Below are 16,518 nucleotides of genomic sequence, written 5' to 3'. Positions count from 1 at the left end.
GCTTTTAGATCATCTATCTTACATAGCTGAATTGCTTTAACATTTTTAAAAGATTTATTTATTTTTATTTTATGTGTATGGATGTTTTACCTCACACATGTGTACCACATGAATAAAGGGCCAGCCCAGGCCATGAAAGGGCACTGAATCTCCTGGAACTGGAGTTATGCATGGTTAAGAGCAGCTACATGGGTGTTGGGAATCAAATCTTGATCCCCTGCAAGTGCTGCCAGTTCTAACTATTGAGCAATCTCTCCAGGCCATGTAGTAATTTTTTGGTGTGTGTATGTGCTGGGTACAATTAGCAATTGCTTCATTTGGGGTTTTAATATTTTCTCTGTCAATTAATTTTCCATACGCAGCTCTTGTGTCCTTTTCCCTACATTTCATTCTCAACACCAAGGATCACCCTCTCCTTGCCTCCTTTTGAGCATTAACCCATATTCACACTTATACCTTTCACATATTTGCATTTTTCATTATAGGCTAGACTCTGGAACTGAGGGAAATCATGTGATTTTTTTCTATTTGAGACTGGTTACCTATCTTGGACTTTGACTTTACAGAGGTGCTGGGTATCAAATAAGAACCTGTGCTTGCACAGCAAGCATCTTATCAATGGGTCGTCTCTCCTGCCCTGGAGTTAGTTGTTTTAAATTTTTATTTTACAATGTAAAGTCTGATATTTGAGTTTTAAAAAATTAAGACTGTAAGCCTGTGGCTAAACTTTATTTGGACCTCCAGAACACAAATAATGACATGGAGACTTATTAATTATAAAAGCTTGGCCTTAGTTTAGGCTTGTTTCCAACTAGCTCTTATAACTCAATTGACCCATTTCTATTAATCTACCTTCTACCACATGGTTCATTACCTCTGGTCCATATGTACATCTGACTCCCAATTCCAAAGCCCTGGCTCCACATCTTTTTGGTGAATTACACCTCTCTTCTTCTCAGATGCCTCTCTCCTACTGGAAGTCCTGCCTATCCACTCCTGACTAGCTATTGGCCATTGAGCTCTTTATTAAACCAATCCAAAAGTGCCTTAGCAGAGACACATCTTCACAGTGTACAAAATGATTATCCCACAACATAAAACTCCCTGCACCTTTTCTCTATATGGTCTTGGTTTATCTTCATTTCATACTCTCTCAAGACATTTTAAACTTTTTTGCTACTTGAAGGAGATCACAAGATCTCACACATGCTAGGCAAGTATTCTGCCACAAAACTCTATCTCAATAAATTTTCCAGTTTCCTGCTGGATTTCAGGTTATTATGTGATAAGGATATTTACATAATTAATTTGCACAGAATTCCAATTTTCCAAATATCCTTTCTGGTACTAGTTTTGTTTGCATTGTACCAGCTGAAAAACAAATGCTATCTTGGCTGTACTTTATTTACTACTTACCAGCTAATAAGAAATTTACCTGTTTATCTACTTGTTTATTTATTAGCTTAAAAAATTTATTTATTTATTTATTTATTTATTTGTCTATGTGTGTGGACATGTGCTTTGGTGTTTACATGGCATGTGTAGATCAGAGGACAACTTACAGTAGTTGTTTCTCTTCTTCCACAGTGTGGGATGCAGGGATGAAGCTCAGGTTGTTAGTCTTTTCTGCAGGCTTTAGCTATTGACCATGTCAATGGCCCTGTCTGTATTTTGGATCCACACAAACTACAGGAGCAGAGTTAAATCCAAGAGTCAGAATTGTTCCTTTGACTACTCCTCAATGCAGAAGGAATATTATGGTGGTGACCCAGTGTGAGCAACATCACAGAGAGAATGGTTTGGTTGAGACACTGATGACTTATTCTTTAGATTGTTTCATAATTTCACTACATGAAACCTGTATTTCCACTAAAATTTTTTATTTGTCCATCCTTTCCAGTACTCTTTCCATTTCTTACACCAATATATGAGATGTTAAATGTCACCAGATACCCAAAGGATTCGATAGAATTCCTCAAAAAATTTGTGGCTAGAATGAAGGAAAACCGGCTGAAGTCTGGTGAGAAGGTAAAAAGTGGTGGTCTCCCAAGAGGTGCAGGGTTTGTAATATGTTGGGCTGTGGACATGTAGGCTGTGTGTTTCACTTCATCTATCACTAAAAGTAGATAGAAAAGGTTATATTTAGAGAGGAAAAAATGATATTTTTATTTCTGGGAGGGGAAAATTGGGAATTTTGAAAACCTGATTGAGAATAAGCCAGGAATTAACCCTTAGCAAAACAAATAAAATCAAGAGTGCACTGTATAAGAATTGGAAGAAGAAATGGCAAGGCATAGGACCAGCACAAGATAACACCAACAAATCTCCAAAATAGATGACGGAGGACCTCTCCAAATCCCATACCTCCAAGAGGAACTATTGGCCCTTAATGGCTGCAGAGAGAGAGTGTAGCTGCCAATAGGTTTTCTTGTGCACTAGTGAATGACCCCACAGAGAGGGACATATAGGCAGCACTTGTACTCAGTGGGTTATTAAAAAAAAAGAAGTCATAAAGTTTGGAAGAAGAAATGTTACAAGGGATCTAGAAGGAATCGAATGGAGGAAATGGTGGGGTGGGTATGACTATATCTCATTGTGTGCATCTATGAAACTCTCTAAGAACAGATAAAAATGATTGAAACAAGGGAAATACTACCTTCATCTCCTACAAAAACATTTTCAAAAAAATCAATATTATTTTTTAAATTTATGTCTATTGTGATTTACTGTAAAGTGGTTGATAAATCAGCTAGATTGCTTCTGGGTTCTGTTACAGTTGCTTTTGTTCTTTAAGGACTAAGCAACACTAACCACGCTTGTGAATTTAAGGGAGCTACATTCTAAGAAATAAGAGTGAGTTTCTGCACTCCTGATCTAGCTCTGACCTCTGACCTTACCACTGACCTTCTGTTTTTGCAAATTCTCTTTCTGCTTCCAGCACCGAGTGGATTTTCTTCAGCTGATGATGAACACTCAAAATAATTCCAAAGACAAAGTGTCTCCTAAAGGTAACCAAGGACTCCCTGGTCTACGAACAAGGAAGTTCTCAGGGAGTGGTCACATCACTCAGAAAATGATTGGGAAGGTTTTCTAGCAGAAGAATACCTCTGTCAGGTTACTGAAAGAAGGACATGGCTATTATCAGTGTGGAATTTTCTAGAAGCACATGGGCATAAGTTTGTTCCAAACAAGAAGGGTAGCCATGATAGGAGTGTTCAGTGGTCTTTTTATGTCACCTAGGTCTACACAAGTACTATTTCCGTCTCTCCCAGCACACTGACCAGGAACTTGACCCAGACATCTAAATTTAAACATTCAGTCAGGAAGCATGTGCACAAATGGCGCTTATGCTTTCTGGGAGTCCCTCCTGTGCATGTGTTCTCTACCTTATTCTATAGTGATTATTTACTTCTCTTTGTATATTAAAAACATTGCATCTGGGGAAAGCCTCTTTGTATAAGTGCATTGGTTCTCTTCATTCATCCACATACTTAACAATTACTTTTTATCTTCTTTGGATACTAGAGGTATGTGTACATGAGTGTGTGTACATGTTTACACCCCTATATCTCTGTGGATTCCAGAGAAAGGCACAAAGTATCTTTCTCAATCACTCCCTGCCTTATTTCCTCCAGATGGAGTCTCTTATTGAACCTGAAGCTAGGCTGGCAGCCAGAAGGTCTCTATGATCCACAGAGATGGGGCTACAGGACTGTGTTACCACACAGGATTTGACATGGGGACTGAGGATTCAACTCAGGTTCTCAGGCATGTGCAACAAGTGTACATACCTATTAAGCCATAGCTCTAGCCTCCCATCTATGTTTATGTTTTAATTTAAAACCATTATTACTATCGTGTTTTTTAATTTCCAGACTTTATTCTAGATGTGTACATAAGAAGGTAATGTAAAGGGAGTCTTCCATTCTTACCTATTCCCTTATATCTAGTGCATACAATTGCTTATATGTAGTAATATGATCTTCTAGGTCCCAAATTTGCTTTTTAAAGTCATCATGTATTTCATTTGGAATTCTCTCCAGTTTTTCCACTTTAAACCCTTTCATGTGATCAACTAACTTCAAATTGGTCCATATGTCCTGCTCCTTTTCAGACCAGGTCTCATGTAGCCCAGGCTGGCCTCATAATCATGGTGTTCCTGAGAATGACCTTTTAACTTCTATCCTACCATGCCTAGTTTATACAGTACTGGGGATTGAGACCATGGCTTTATTCACGACAGGCTAGCTCTCCACCTACTGAGCTACATATCCTCTGATCTTGTATTTCATTTTTGAGTTCTAAAATAGATATTAACTTTAAAAATACCCGCTGATGGTGGATTTGTAGTCCAGTTTCAATTTAGTATCAAGGACTTACACTAATTGAGAAAGAAACTTTACCCACAGCAGAGTCACAGCACTCATGGCAAAGGGTTTACAACTGTGTGTAACTCTAGTTATATGGACTCCAGGCCATGGTCTGCCCTTGTGCACATGTGAGAACACACACATATAGATAATTAAAAATAAAATTAAAATTAAGATTCTTAACCTCCATCAAAGGTGAAAAATTAAAATTAAAATTCTTAACCTCTGACAAAGGACTGTAGTTCAGTTCCCAGCACCTACCTCAGAAAGCTCACAATGTTCTAAAACTCCGTGTCTAGGAAATCAGATGCTCTCTCCTGGACACCATAGCCATACCAAACACACAAATGGCACCCATTCACAGACACAAATACACATACACAAACATATATGTAGGCAAAACACCTACACACATAAACTAAAACAACTTAAAAACCAATTAAAATGTGTTGTAAATGTTTAGGTCCTTTGTTATGCTTAGTTCAACTTTGCATCTACTGAGAACTCAACAGGACAATGATGACTCGTTGAAAATCAACCAAAAATACCAGACAGACACAAATATATATAAATAAAAAATAAAAATAAATCTTAAAAACAGAATAAGCTACATGTCTTGAATCTGCCCACTGATGAGGAGAAGGAATGTAGCATAAATCTTGGGACATCATGATTGAAGCAATCTTTTCCTTCTCTGGCTGTCACATGGATGTCAGGGTGATAACGGGCCCAGGGTGACTGAGGGACTTCTCCATATTTCTCTCTAGGGAAACAGGAGCCTTGTTTGGTTATCTCCTTATCTCCTCTGTGTTGGTACACCCTGACCTGACTTCCTGAAATATTTTCTTACTTTCAGTTCTGTCTGATGTAGAAATCATGGCCCAATCAATTATCTTTATTTTTGGTGGCTACGAAACCACCAGCGGCACCCTTGCCTTTGCCCTGCATTCACTGGCCACTCACCCTGATATCCAGAAGAAACTGCAGGAGGAAATCGATGTGGCTCTGCCCAATAAGGTGAATGGACGGTGATTGGAATAGAAGGGAAAAAGACATACCTTCTTATCACAAAAGGGTGTGTGTGTGTGTGTGTGTGTGTGTGTGTGTGTGTGCATAGATCATAGACCTTCACTGGGTATTTTTCTAAATCACTCTCCACCATGGTTTTTGACACAGGTATTCTCTCTGAATCTGCAGATCATCAAATTGGTTAGGCAGTCAGGCCAATGATCACCAGGCATGCCCTGTCTCTGCCCCTTCCCTCATACTGCAGCGATTATAGATGTGAGCCACTATGTCTGGCTTTATGAATGATATGTATCTGAACTCAGGATTGCACACTAGACAATTCACAAATTGAGATATCTTTAAAGCCCAAGTGATAGTCATCCTAACCATTCTGTAAGAGACTGGACAGATAGCTCAATGGTTAAGAGCATTGGTTGCTCTTTCGTAGATCCATCCAGGTTTGATTCCCAGTACCCAAATGGCAACCCTCGACTATATATAATGTCAATCACAAGGGATCTGATACCCTTTCTGACTTCTGTGGACATTGTGCTTATGTGGCACACATACACATATGTAGACAAAACAGTTATACTCATAAAATAAAACAATTTAAAAATCCTTTAAAATGTGTTATAAGTGAGTATGGCCTTTGCAATGCTCAGCTCAATTTTGGAGTTACTGAGAACTCAACAGTACAATGAATATGGATTGAAAGGTAATCTGAAATCCAAGAACAAACCTTTTTCTTTCTTCCCAGGCACCTCCCAGCTATGATAAAGTGATGGAGATGGAGTACCTTGACATGGTGTTGAGTGAAACCCTCAGATTATACTCAATTGCTGATAGACTTGAAAGAGTCTGTAAACAAGATGTGGAAATGAATGGTGTGTTTATTCCCAAGGGGTCAGTAGTAATGATACCGATTTTTTCTCTTCACCGTGACCCACAGTACTGGCCAGAGCCTGAAGCATTCCGCCCTGAAAGGTACTAGAATCCCAGTAGTGGGAACCCACTATGAACTCTGCTGGGCTGTATATACTATAGTGTCTCTTATGAAAAGATGATCTAAATGTGATTTAGTATCCATTTGCATTCTGTGTAGAGAATGACAGAGAAAGGGGGGAAAGGGAGAGGGGAAGAGAGATGGGAAGAAAAAATGAGAATTTAAGTACATTATTTTAATTCTCCTTCATCAAGTAACAAATGACCAACTTAAGTGTGACGTAGGAACCTTCTTTCCTTCAGTCTAAGTGACACATGCTTTTGAGAGATGGAACCCAGCATTATCCTGAAGAGACTTTTGGAGTTTAGACACATATTCTCCCATTTGTTTTAATTCTTTGACAATAGCATGTATGTAAAGAGTATTTTGGTTATTTTTTTCCTCCTGTCACTTCTCCCTTGAACACTTGTTGAATCCTTGCTTGTCCCCATCAAGTCTTCCTCCTCTATTCATGTCGTCCTGTTTTCTTGTGACTCATGATTTTAATTGGGGTTGTTTGCATACATTTAGGTCTAGGAGATATTTACTACAGAGTGTACAACTCACCAAGAGCTACACAATTAAAAAGAACCTCAGGAACCATTAGTTGTCAACAGTTCTTCACAGATGTGGTTTCAAGGACTCCCTCCCCCATCCTTGATGGAATGTATCAACACAGTCTAGCCTTGCATAGGCGACCACAGCTGCTGGGAGTTCATGAGTACAATGGCTGTGTCAGGTCCAGAGGATAGTGTTTCCCAGCACCCCTTTCATTCTCTGGCTCTTACCTTATTCTGATCCCTCTTATGAGATGTTATCTGAGCCTTGGAGGGGATGATACAGATATTTCATTAAGTGCTGAGCACTCCACCATCACTCATTCTCAGCATTTTGACCAGTTATGAGTCCCCATGTTAACTGTCTCCAACTGCAATCAGAAGCATCTCTGACCAAGACTAATAGCAGCTCTAGTTTTTGAGTATAAACAAGAATATTCAGAAGTCAGTTTGATACCATGACCACTTAGCAAAACAACAATAGTACATTCAACCCTAGTGCCTATAACCTCCATAACCATTGGATTTTCAACAGATTTACAGTATCAGGCATTAATTCCCCCTGTAAATTGGAACTTCGATCCAATCAGACAATGGTTCATTACCCCTACCACATAACACTAGTGAACACATAGGATGCATTTTCTGTCTAAAGCATTTGTCTTATCTCACATATGGAAATTTTTTTAGGGCAAGGGGGACAGAAAGGACTTTTAATGTACAATTTTCAGAGCCAAATACCTGGAAGCAGTTCAGTGAACCTTTCCTAATCTACCTGTATGTCTGGTTAAATGTCTAAAGGTAAATTCATGTATGTAGCTCTTACGCTTCTGTCATTTGCTAACTTGTCATTACTGTGTGGCTCCAGGTTCAGCAAGGAGAACAAGGGCAGCATCAATCCTTATGTATACATGCCCTTTGGGAATGGTCCCAGGAACTGCATTGGTATGAGGTTTGCTCTCATGAACATGAAACTTGCTCTCACTAAACTCCTGCAGAATTTCTCTTTCCAGCCTTGCAAGGAAACGCAGGTGAGGAAAAAAACTGTCTCTGTAAATTATGTTTTATGGGAGACATTTATTAACTAAAGGTTCTGTGTATAAAATCAAATCTGTTTGTTTGAGGTTTGCTGACTCGTTTTAGGGCCTAATGAGTTATTTGTCACCAGGGAAGAATTGAGGGGCCTCTGGTGCTGTGTCAGTATAGAGTACAACTGTAGCATTATGAAGAGTTAGTGCAGGCCAGCATGACAGGATTATGTGCATTCCATTTGTAGTTCCAGTCATGTCCACTGAAAACTGGTATGCCGTGTGCCATAAAGCAGTTCCGTGATCATGACTTCATGTTTGTTGTGCAGTGCACTCTACTTCCAGAACTCACAGAAGCCCTCCTCTGACAGTCCTGTCAACTACTGGCTGTGCATTAGAATCACTGATGAGCTTTACAACTCATATATGTTTCTCAAATTGTAAAGAGCTCACCTGTCATGCACAAAGACCTGGTTCCCATCCCCAGAATTGCGTGAAGCAGCTCTGGGGAAGCATACCTGTAATCCCTGTACTCAAAAGAAAAAGGCAAGATGATCAGAAATTCAAGTAATCCTCGACTACATAGTGAATTTGAAGCCTGCAGGACCTACAGAATACCCCATATCAAAAGCAAAAACAGGGGAAAAAAACAAAAACAGAAATTCGTAATTCCTGGAGATCATGTCTTAAATCTTAAAATAATTTACCCAGAGTGTGACTTTAAAAGCCCATCTTTGGCTTTGCATGTGATGCCAAGTTGAGAATCATTATTGTAAAACATAAATGAATGTTAGAGCTCAAGTGATGGTGTATTGGTTAAGAGTACATCTACTCTTTTTTTGTTTGTTTGTTTGTTTTTGTTTTTGTTTTTTTAATATTTATTTAGTATGTATACAAACAAACCAGGCTCCCACAAAGTCAGTCCATGCAGTAGAATCAAAACCCAGTGCCATTGTCCTTGGCTTCTCAGTCAGCTTTCACTGACAGCCACATTCAGAGAGTCCGGTTTGATCACATGCTCCATCACTCCCAATCCAGCTGGCCTTGGTGAGCTCCCATTAGATCAGTCCCACCATCTCAGTGGGTGAACACACCCCTCGCGGTCCTGACTTTCTTGTTCATGTTCTCCCTCCTTCTGCTCCTCATTTGTACCTAACCAAATCCAAGAACACATCCACGAAATTATACATTATGATCAAGTAGGCTTCAACCCAGAGAGGCAGGTTTGTTTCAACATATGAAAATCTATCAACGTAATACATCATATAAATAAACTGAAGGAAAAAAATATAATCATTTCATTAGATGCTGAAAAAGCATTTGACAAAATTCAACACCCCTTTATGATAAAGGTCTTGGAGATATTGGGGATACAAGGTTCATTCCTAAATATAATAAAAGAAATATACAACAAGCCGACAGCTAACATTAAATTAAGTGGAGAAAAACTCAAAACCATCCCACTAAAATCAGGAACATGACAAGCCTGTTCACTCTCTCCATACCTCTTCAATATAGTGCTTGAAGTTCTAGCAATAGCAATAAGACAAGACACTACTTAAAATTTTAAAAGAATATGATAGGACATTTAGAGAAAGCATTTACATTTTTCTGAACAATTTGTTCCTGTTTCATGTAAAGGGATGGCTAAAATTTATGAGATTTGTGTATTTAAAATGTGGCTTCTCTTTGTCAATTAGTTTTATTGAATGGATAGAGGGATGGAAATATTTGTTCTGTGATTTGTGGTTTAAGGAAATTATGTAGCTTTGTCAACACACAACCTCAGTTATTTTACTACTTTTCTCCCTAAAGCATTTAAATCATAAGCATGTACAGAGATTTAGACAGACAAAGCAAGGGTCAAGTTTTGAGAGCCAATGGCACATCTATCAAAGGCAGATGCTGTTGCAAGCTCCAGACATCTTAAATTTGACACCTCTCTATCTCCATAAGAACTTTGTTCCCCTCATTTTCTTGTGACCAAAAGATTATTCCACTGCTCCCCTCCATCTCTGAATAGCATGAGACTAAGGCACCACTGAAAACATGGGAGGACTCTGAATTCTTCATTTATCCCATCTTTGAAAGCCAAAATAGATGCTAGGAAAGCAAGCAAATATCGGTCCTCCTAAAGACTTATCTAAATGGACACAACTGTACTAGTGACATATGATCTAGGCTGTGAGGACTGTTCATAGCGTGGAAATGTATCCTCTCAAGGCTAGCTTGCAAACGTCAACAAACAAAAAATAACTTTTCAGGACTTAAAAAAAACAATATGACATAGTAACTAAGAATCAGGCTCAAATATATTAAATTGGCCAGGCTTAGAGGGCAGAACTCATCTCTGTGATGTCAAGGCCTGCCTCATCTACACAATGAGATTCAGGGAAGACACAGCTACAGAATGACACCCTGTTTTGACAAAAAATAGAACCAAACAAAAATTAAAGTTTAAAAATTATGACAGTTTTACTCTAAAATGGTATAAGACAGAAATAATATAAGTAAGCATGGCTTCATCTCAAGCCCTGTATACAGTAGAGTCTCAATAAAAATATTTCCTTATGCATATTTGCAAACATTCTTTCATCATCTAATGGACACAGCTTGGAGATAAGGAAGTCCAAGCATATGACCTCAAATGCAGCTTAGATGTCCCTGCAAAACATCATTCTGAAAGGTTTTTACTTTTCTTTATGGGTTGATGTTGGCTCACTCATTGATTCTCAATATTTTTTCTTCCATGGTTGCAGATTCCTTTGAAATTACACAGAAAACCACTTCTTAAACCAGAAAAACCCATTGTTCTAAAGGTTGTACCACGGGATGTGCTCATAACTGGAGCATGACTTTCCCTCAAGGAGTCTGCAGTGTTCCTCTTCAGGTGGTGTCTAAGAACATTGGAATCTTTAATTTACTTCATGAATAAAGCCCAGATGAAGATGAGGATTAATCAACTGGACTTGGTGCATGGTTAAGGTTTCAGTATATCCATTGAACTTTCTAATTATGAAAATAAAGGAGTAAGTCACAAAACAATCCCACACCAGTTTGGAATTGTGATTAATAAAGGTGTTATTTATTTAAAGGGGAAAACTTGCAGATCACCATCCTAGACAACAGACCCTGCACAACAGGAAAAGAGTCTTGTAGCCAGAAGCAGAGTCCAAAGCAAGAGAGGGAGCACACGGCTACAGCCTCTTTTTCAAGCCAAAGAGACCACGCCCAAGTGTGCTGGTATCTTAAAGGCTATCAGCTGAAGGAGCTCCCGCAGCACCTCCCCTTTTGTTTAAGTAAGAGAGTTCCAAATCTACTACAAAATTATATACAATAAGAACATATTAACCTATTCTAACTATTTTAAGTCTTGTATAATAAATAACTTGGCCAAGTCATGAGAGGAAAGTAACTACATTTATCTAGTCTTCAACTCCATTGAAGATCCGAGAAGGGAAACAATGTTACTTGAGTTATTAGGAAGTACAATCAAACAACTTCCAAAACATGCAACAAATCACAGAGACAACTGGCTACCTGGGCAATCACCCAAAGTCACGTTTGCAACACTGAAGCAACCAACTTTGGCTAAGGCCTAGAATAGCTGCCAGATTATTTTTAAAGGCAAGAAAAATTTCAAAACCTTCTTACTCTGTCTTAGCAAGATTTGACAGTTCTGCTTATCCATTTCCAGATGCTATGTATTTTGACAGTAGTTGAGGTATGGGCAGTTCCTTGCCCAGAGGCCGGTTTTGCCAAGAAGAAGACAAGCTCCAAGTAGAGTGTCTTTGGTACTCAACAATCTCTCGGGAATAGATCGATGTTGCCAGGAGCAATTGTGTCTCGCTACCACAGAACTCTAAGTTAGATTAAATGCCGTTTTCTACAGCTCTTTGAAAAGGTTGAAGATTATCTATTTATACAGAATATAATCTGTATGTATCTAAAAAACCTGATTAACTATAAATATGACAAACATAGATGACTATTGATCTATAATTCTTAATACCTATCTAACTTAAAGACTAAGACAATAAACAGCTGTGCAATAAATGAGGACAATGACCTCCAAATGTAAACAATGTACAAGTATCTTGATCTGAGGTAAAAATATACACTGCAATATGATAAATATATATATATATCAATACATAAAAATGTTTTAAACAGAGGTAGAAGCATGCATGCATACAATATTCAATATAATTTAACTTTGTATCCATATACAAAAATCTATGCCAATGTAATTGTCTATAAACAATAACTCACAAATACCAATCTATTATCCCATCATCGAATTTTCCCTTTTTTTTTTCAAAAGATCATCGAGCTTATAAAATTTCTCCCCCAACCCTCAACCATATACCAGTTATAATCAACCCCTAAATGATGTACCTAAACACAAGGACAAACTTTTCTGGGAGAGGGGACATCATCCTCTAGAATTACTTCCAGTTGTCACAGGGACTACGTTCTTTCTAGGGGATCCTGTGAAAGTAAAATTATCATTAAATTTCAAAATTAATGTCTGGTAAGATTATAAATAGTCTCTGAGTATTTTGTGGAGGTCTGGCCAGAATGTTGTAAAAGATGTGTACCATTTCAGCTAACCAAGTTGTAACCATCTTGTGCAGCTGGTACCCAAAACAGGTCTTGTAGTAGCGCTATCAGTATCATGACGTCATATCAACCAGGTGGAGTTGTTGTTATGGGGCCCCATCTTCTTCCTGGAAACTTCAAAGATTACTGCAGGAAAATTCATTGTTCACTGTGGAAAACTTAAACATTAATTATATAGACATATACAGACATATATATTCAATGAAAAGTATGATAGATATGAAGAAAAGCAAAGACATTTCTAAATTCTTTTTGCCTTCTGTCCCATATCATGTCTCTTGACATGAGACAGAAACTCTGGGTTTTTTCCTCTTAACAACAGGCTTGAAATTAGAGAGGGACTGAGCCAGAGTTTAGTTCCAAATCCAGCTCTATATACTCATGAATACAAATAAACAAAGGTATATATACATTGTTACTTACAGAACCTATTTAATTTTCTTGGTGATCCATTGTCGACGTCTAGTGTGTTGAGGTCCCTGGGTAAGGGTCTCGAACAAACCAGGACACAGGGGATACAGAGCAAAGGCAGCACTTGCAACTGCAGGCTGCACATTTATTAAGCAATCCTTTTTAACACTTTGGAAACAATTGCTTCAGTCAACAGTTTTATCTAAAAGAGGAACTATAGATCATGAGTTACCCAAGATCTTATTTAGATTATGCACACAAAGAAGCTTAATGAAGCAAGGGTGGTCTGGGGGCTTGCAAGACATCCTGGCCTATTTTAAACAAGGGTCCTCAGAAATGTTATCTCACTGTCCCAATCTATTCTAAGATTTCCTCTAGTAAGCAGAACAGCTGGTTCAAGCTGAGACTGTGCCTCAGGGCAGCTACTTCCGCAAACCACAGGGTATGTAAACTTGCAACTTAGAAGCAAGGCCAGAGGACTTGTAACTCTGAAATGTTCCATAGCATTCCATGAAACTTCTCTTAGATTCCAAGGCAGTACTCAACACCTTCCCTGGCGCAGGTGGCATGATTCCTGCACCTTATATCACAGTCTTCAAATCTCTAAAATCCATATTGGGTAGTAATTTTTCCCTTCTGTCAGTATTCAAATATCCAGGATCCCTTGCATATTTTGAAGATGAGTGTTCTCCTACGGGGATAAGAACAGAATCCTGCCCCCATTCTATATGTTTTTCTTACCACCTGTATGATTATCATCACTGTGGATGAGTTGTCATTTCTCCTTTCCAAGAGGTTTTTCTTCTTCAAACTGAATCTTTATTAATTTTGATGGTATCCTGTGGAAACAAGACCAAAACCCTTCCCTAATACAACACATCTCCTGGCTTCCATTGCGAAGTCAGCACATCCTTGAAATAAACTGGTTGATTTAGTTCAGCAGACTTTTCCATTATCCAATGTCTTTCTGACACTGTTGTCCCTTTCTCATTAGCGTGAAGAAAATTCAAGGTTAACAAGGCATTATGCAGTCTATTTCTGGGGGCATTTTCGACCCCGTTGTTTAACATATTTTTTTATAGTTTGATTTGATCTTTCTATGACTGCTTGACCCGTAGGATTGTGTGGTATACCTGTAACATGCTTAATATTATAATAAGCAAAAAAAAAATTTCATTTTCCTAGAGACATAATCTGGACCACTATCTATTTTTATTTGTGCAAGTATACCCATGATGGCCATAATGTCTAATAAATGTGTGATTACTGAAGTAGCTCTTTCTGAGCTTAAGGCAGTTGCCCATTGAAAGTCTGAATATTTGTCAATGGTATGATGTACATATTTAATTTTCCAAATTCTGCAAAGTGGAACACATCCATCTGCCAGATTTCATTCCTTTGAGTACCCTTCAGGTTAGTTCCTGCATGTAGCGGTGTTTGGTCATATAAAGAGCAAGTAGGGCATCTCTTTATAATCTCATTAGATTGTTGTCATGTAATAGAAAACTCCATGTTGCCATGTAATAGAAAATAGAATGTGGCTGGCAATGAAGGCTGACTGAGAAGCCAAGGACAATGGCACTGGGTTTTGATTCTACTTCATGGACTGGCTTTGTGGGAGCCTAATCTCTTTGGATGCTCACCTTCCTAGACCTGGATGGTGGGGGGAGGACCTTGGACTTCCCACAGGGCAGGGAACCCTGACTGCACTTAAGACTGGAGAGGGAGGGGAAGGGGAGGAATAGGAGGGAAATGGGAGGCAGGGAGGAGGTGGAAATTTTTAATAAATGAAAAAATAATCAAAACAAAAAACATACAGAATAAAGAAAGAATATTAAGAGCTGCAAAGGAAACAGGTCAAGTAACATATAAGGTAAACCTATCAGAATTACACCAGACTTCTCTATAGAAACCATGAAAGCCAGAAGGTCTAGGATAGATTACTGCAGACACTAAGAGACCATGGATACAAGCCCAGACTACTATACCCACATAAGCTTTCATTCACATTTGATGGAGAAAACAAGATATTCCATGACAAAAATAAATTTAAATAATACCTAGCTGCAAACTCCACATTGCAAAAAGTACTGAAAGGAAAACTTCAACCCAAGGCAGCTAATTGCACCCACAAAAACACAGACACCTGTTAACCTCCCACCAGCATAAGTCAAGAAAAAGAAAACACACAAACACTACTACCAAAAATTAACCGGAGTTAAAAATCACTGTTCATTAATATTGGTTAATATCAATGGATTAAATTCACCTATAAAAAGGCACAGGTTAAGAAAATGGATACAAAAACAGGATTCAGCATTCTGTTGTTTACAAGAAACACACCTCAACCTCAAAGACAGACACTACCTCAGAGTAAAGAATTGGGAAAAAGTTTTCCAACCAAATGCACCCAAGAAACAAGTGGGTGTAGCTATTCTAATAAATAATGAAGTTTATTTCAAACTAAAATCAATCAGAAGAAATGGAAAAGGACACTTTATATTCATAGCAGGAACAATTCATCAAGATGAAGTCTCAATCCTGAATATCTATGCCCCAAATAAAAAAGCACCCATATCTGTAAAAGAATCATTACTAAAACTCATATCACACATCAAACCCCACAGACTATTCGTAGAAATTTCAACACTCCTCTCTTGCAAATGGGCAGGTCAACAAGACAGAAACTTAACAGAGAAATAAGAGAACAGGTGTAATGAATCAAATGGACTTAACAGACATCTATAGAACATTCCACCCAAACACAAAAGAGTATACCTTCTTCTTAGCATTTTATGAAACCTTCTCTAAAATTGATCACATACTCAATAACAAAGCAAACATCCACAGATACAAAAAAGTTGGAGTAACCACCTGTGTCTTATTGGATCATGGAGTAAAGTAAGAATTTAATAACAATAATACCCCCAGAAAGCTTACAAACTCATGGAAACTGAACAGTCAACTATTGATCCACCCCTGGGTCAAGGAAGAAATAAAGAAAGAAATTAAAGTCTTCCTTGAATTCAATGAAAATGAAGACACAACATACCCAAACCTATGGGACACTATGAAAGCAGTGCTAAGAGGAAAGTTCATAGCACCTCGTGCTCAAATAAAGAAATTTGAGAAAGCTCACATTAGTGACTTAACAGCACAATTGAAAGCACTAGAACAAAAAGAAGCAGATTCACCAAGGAGGAGTAGAAGACAGGAAATAATCAAATTGAGGACTGAAATCAACAAAATAGAAACAAAGACAACAATACAAAGACTCAATGAAACAAAGAGCTGGTTTCTTGAGAAAAGCAACTGAAAGACCCCCGTGGGCGTCTTCCTTCGGGAGAGACCCCATGCCCAAAGATCAGTCGAAAACACGCAGCCGGATGCAAACAGCAAGAGGTTTATTGGATACGCAGGTACCTGGGGCGACAAAGTCTCTCGAAGGACTTGCGCGCCTGCAGGTTGGGGGTGAGGGGTTCTTATAGGAGAGCAAAAAGCGAGGTTTACAGAAGCAAGATGCAGGGTGGTAAATT

The 16,518-nt window shown here is 38.4% G+C and overlaps 1 protein-coding gene across 1 annotated transcript in view; it reads left to right on the top strand.

Annotated features, from left to right (window-relative positions):
- LOC146895511 (cytochrome P450 3A11-like) overlaps window positions 1–10,993 on the top strand; it is a 30,317-nt gene extending 19,324 nt beyond the window's left edge. The window contains exons 8-13 of the mRNA XM_087903283.1: window positions 1,901–2,028; window positions 2,939–3,008; window positions 5,227–5,387; window positions 6,139–6,365; window positions 7,789–7,951; window positions 10,708–10,993. Of these exons, the coding sequence (XP_087759409.1) occupies window positions 1,901–2,028; window positions 2,939–3,008; window positions 5,227–5,387; window positions 6,139–6,365; window positions 7,789–7,951; window positions 10,708–10,803 (845 nt within the window). The 3' untranslated portion in view covers window positions 10,804–10,993. The remainder of the gene's footprint in view (window positions 1–1,900; window positions 2,029–2,938; window positions 3,009–5,226; window positions 5,388–6,138; window positions 6,366–7,788; window positions 7,952–10,707) is intronic.
- Window positions 10,994–16,518: the final 5,525 nt, after the last annotated feature.

The sequence above is a fragment of the Myodes glareolus genome, chromosome 2, assembly GCF_982192425.1.
Source record: "Myodes glareolus chromosome 2, mMyoGla1.1, whole genome shotgun sequence".
In the NCBI taxonomy this organism is placed as follows: domain Eukaryota; kingdom Metazoa; phylum Chordata; class Mammalia; order Rodentia; family Cricetidae; genus Myodes; species Myodes glareolus.
The sequence above is the reverse complement of the archived record's forward strand: the minus strand, read 5'-3'. Positions and strand labels throughout refer to the sequence as shown.